The following is a 4,396-nucleotide window of genomic DNA, read 5'->3' as shown; positions in this document are numbered from 1 at the left end:
TTCAGGTTTTACATTTAAATATTTAAATATTAGTACAATAGATAAATGTTTAAGAATTATTGTTAATGAGCAGGTTTAAAGAACTTGGACACTGAATCTAGGACCTTGTGTTAGGAAAATGATCTAGTGCTGCACTACCTCTGTAGCTCATGTGTATTTATTTATTGTGATACTAGAGGTTGAATCCAGGACCTTCTCACTGAGCTACTTGTCCACCTAACTATAATTACTTATTTTGAGACAGAGTCTAATTAAGTTGCTTGGGCTGGATTTGAACTTGTGACCTTCTTGCTCAGCGTGCCAGCGTGCTGGGCTTGTCATAGATGTGCATCACCACGCCTGGCTTCTTTTTAAATTTGTTTTTGGAAATGGAGCCTTGTGAAGGTGCTCAAGTTGGAGTTGAATTTTCAGTTTTCTTTCCTAAACCTTCCAGTAGCTAGGTTACAGGCATGTGCCACCATATGTGTCAGACATTTTTAACTTACTGAGTATCACAAAAATAGCTTTTAAGATGTAAATATAGCCAGGGAGATGGCTCAGTAGAATAAGTGCTTGCCTGGCAAGCACAAGGGTCTGAGTTCAATCCCCAGTTCTGCAAAAAACAGAAAAAACAAGATGTAAATATGGCTTCGAAATAATTTGAAAAACATATACATGAATTAAAGAACTTTGTTTCAGGGGCTATGAATATAGTCCACTAGGAGAGCTATTGTGGAGCATGTGTGAGGCCCCAAGGCCAATCGCTAGCACTACAAAAGAATAACTTTTTTGAGAAAAACACATTTTTCAGTTATATAGATCCTACATGGAAGTAAAATGTTGACTGATTATAGTATAATACCTAAAGTTGTCTATGTAAGTAGTACTAAGGATCCTAAACTAAGTGCTTTAAGTCATGATCGTCATTATTATGTCATCTAAAATGTCAGATCTTAATGCTTGTAGCATTTGTTTGAATTACTTGCCATTGACTACAATCTTGAAAATAATGCATTCAATTTCTGGGTTGAGAAGAATTCTGCTCAATTTGATGTCTTGATTCTAAATATGAAGTGTTTTCTGTTTATTAGCTATAGAAGTTCATTAATATATCTTGCTATTATCAATCTGTATCTGTTTGTGCATTATTCCTAAAAGAAATTTTAGATGGGCAGAGATCGGGAGACCAGCTAAAGCGGGGTAGGCGGAAAGGAAGAAACAGACAGGAAGTTCCTGCTGTAGTTGAACTTGACACAACCGTAGGCGTCAAAACACCTTTTGATTTGGCCAAGGTAAGTACTCATGGAGCGGTGGTGAGCCAGTGGCATGTGTGCCCCAGCAGGCTGTTTGTTGTCATTGAAAACTTTGAAAGGCTCGCCATCTCTGGTGCAGAGTGAAGCTTTATTTGGCTGTTTTTTAAAAAAAAAAAAAAGAGAGAGAGAGGAAAAGAGGAAGTAACATATACGTTTCAGAGAGTGAAATGTACAAGTTGGTCTGCAGTGGTATATTTTCAGAAAAGAAAACAGTTTAGGGAGAGAAAGTGATAATGATGATACACTGCTTTTTTTCCCCGTCCATGTTTCTGAGATAGGATTTTGCTATACAGGTTAGGTTGGCCTGGAGCTCACTTTGTAGTCCAGGCTGTCCATAAACTCACAGAAATCCTCCTGCCTCAGCCTTCCAAGTGCTGGGATTAAAGGAGTGCATCACCATACCTGGAAGCCTTTACTGTTCTCTCTCTTAATGCTTTAAGGGTAGCTTACAGCTCAGCAACATGTTTCTAAGTCTGTATTTGTACTTACTAAAAGCAGAAACTTGAATAGTAACTACCAAACCTTTCTCTCAGGGGAAGTACAGAGCTAGATCTCTGTGAGCCCCTGATCACAACGTTTCTATCAGACAGTCAATACCTAGTGTATGTGTATTTCTGTTTAAAGACTCCTTATTTAAAGAATACGGTGGATTTATTGACATTGAGCTTCCAGTGAACACTGACTCCAGCTTGTCTGTAAGGTGCAGCCTTTCAGACATGAACACTAGAGGGCGCGGTAGCGCTGAATGGAGGCCACGTAAGTAGTGAAATCAGCAGCAAAAAGCAGAAACCTGATCACAGTGTGGCACAGCACAGAGCACCGAAAAGATACTTGCTTCTGGTGTGAGACCTGAAATGAAGAGCGAGCAGTGCCGCATTTCACCTTATCTGGGCATGTACACATTCAGAAACTTAAATTTTTTGACATGAAACATTCTCAAAGTTCCTTGAGTATTAACTTTCTACTACAAGTTTTCTTTTTTTTTTGGTGGTGCTGCTGATTGATCCTAGGGCTTTGTGCATACAGCGCAAGAACTCTATACCACTGGTCCACAACCCCAGCTCTTATTCAGTATATTCTGCTTTTTTTTTGTTTTTGATTCTTTTTTTTTTTTTTTTTTTTTTTTTTGGCAGAACCGGTGATTGAACTCAGATCCTTGCGTTTGCCAGTCAAGCATTTATCCTACTGAGCCATCTCCCTGGCCCTCTGCTTTTTTTTTTTTTTTGTATTGAGAGTTGAACTCAGCACCTTTGGCTTGCCAGGCAGGCACTTATGCTGCTGAGCTATCTCTATAGCCCTCAAGTTTTCATAAATAGATTCACAGATCTAGATCTACAAATAAAAATCTACTGAGTTTCATTTTTGTACCTTGAGGCAAATATCTCTGAAACGGACTATTCATATACCTTTTTGGACATTATATCTTGTGTCTGCTGTATACAGAATACTGATTCAGGCATTGTTGGTCAACAAGACATAATCGTGTTGAAAATTATCATGAAAGAAATAAAAAGCAGTGTATTACGAAGTCATTGGTGAAGAAAGCTTATTTAGGCCGATGCTCAGGGAAACCCTGCCTGGGGGGGAGGAATTGTTACCAAAACTTGAGCCCTAGAAAGAAGCCATCAGTCAGAGAGGCACAAAGATTGCTGCAGATAAAGGGGTGACATGTGCAAAGCGGACATGGAGAGTGCCCCAGGCAGCCTGCTATGTCTAAGGCATGTTAGTAAGGGAGGGGTGGTGTGCAGATGAAGTTGGGGGACACCCCATGGAGTGCATTGTAAGTGACTTGGATTTTATTTTAGACCCAGTGAGAATCTAGTGAGTGGCTTCAAGCTATGGAGTAACATAGTAACACTTTTGCTTGCCTCATTCTGCCCTTCTGTGTTTCTCTTTGTAAAAAAAAAAAAAAAAAATTTAAAGTACAAATTAGAATTAAAACAAAAAATTACAAGTGATACAGAATTTCACTTAATAAAGTAATATGAATTTCACAGTATTTGTTGCAATACATAATGTTGTCTTCCAACCATTTATTCATATTACCAGATAGATACATGCAAAATTGAAAAAGAAAAAAGAAATTAAGAAGAGGCGGGCCGGGGAGATGACTCAGTAGAATAAGCACTTCCCTGGCAAGCACAAGGGCCTGAGTTCAATCCCTGGTTCTGCAAGAAAAAAAAAAAAGGAAAGAAAAAAAAGAAATTAAGAAGAGAAAAAGTACAAAACTGGAAAAAGGAGACGCAACAAATTAAAGCATGAACGCTTCTTTCCATAGACCAGCAGAAATGCACAGTACAGTTGTCCAAACCATCCTGCTTACATACATAGATAAATCTCTTTCCTCTTCTACCTCTCCTGTCCTCCTCCTCAACTCAGTAACTCTTTCCTTTTGAATAAGTTCATTCCCTTTTCCGGGTGTCTATTGTATCCTTCAGATGCCATTTTTCTCTTTCAGGTTCTCACACTAAGGAGACAATATGATGTTTGCACATGCAGATCTGATTTATTTCACTTAAGTAGAGTATGCTCTCTCTGTGGTTTTTTTTTTTTTTTTTTTTTTTTTTTTTGCGGAACTGGGGGTTGAACTTAGGCCTTTCCACTTGCCAGGAAAGCACTTATTCTACTGAGCTATATCCCTGGCTCGAGTATGCTCTCTAGTTGTGTCCATTTACCAACAAATGACTCAGATTTATTCTGTTTTATAGCTAATACTTCACTGTGTAGAAATACCACATCTTCTTTATCAGTTCTTCAGTTGCTGGGCATCTGGGTTGTTTCCAGGACTTAGCTATGACAAATCGCACTGCTATAAACATGGGTGCACATATATCCCTATGGTTTGAGGTTTTTGGTTCTTCTGGAAAAATACCCAGGAGGGAAATACCTGGCTTGAATGGGATCTCCAGTCGTAGCTTTTAAAAAAATCTTCACCTGATTTCCTGTGTTTCCCTCTTGCCGCCCTTTACCTTGTCAATAAATACGTACTGGCCCTTATGAAAAAGAGACCTCATGAAGGACAGCCTACAGTTCCTCAAATACCTGTTATTATTTTTCTGGGTTTTTAAAAACATTTTTAGTACAGCATCTACAGGGTCTCACTA

The 4,396-nt window shown here is 38.7% G+C and overlaps 1 protein-coding gene across 3 annotated transcripts in view; it reads left to right on the top strand.

Moving 5' to 3' along the window:
- The window catches only part of Trip4 (thyroid hormone receptor interactor 4), a 111,205-nt gene that overhangs the window by 6,376 nt on the left and 100,433 nt on the right, over nt 1-4,396 (top strand). For all 3 annotated transcript variants that reach the window (XM_023712665.1, XM_004628821.2, XM_023712666.1), the window contains exon 3: nt 1,138-1,271. In XM_023712665.1, coding sequence (XP_023568433.1) covers nt 1,138-1,271 — 134 coding nt within the window. The remainder of the gene's footprint in view (nt 1-1,137; nt 1,272-4,396) is intronic.

This window comes from Octodon degus, unplaced genomic scaffold (assembly GCF_000260255.1).
Source record: "Octodon degus isolate 3935 unplaced genomic scaffold, OctDeg1.0 scaffold00026, whole genome shotgun sequence".
NCBI lineage: Eukaryota > Metazoa > Chordata > Mammalia > Rodentia > Octodontidae > Octodon > Octodon degus.
This window is presented reverse-complemented; position numbering and strand designations above follow the sequence as displayed.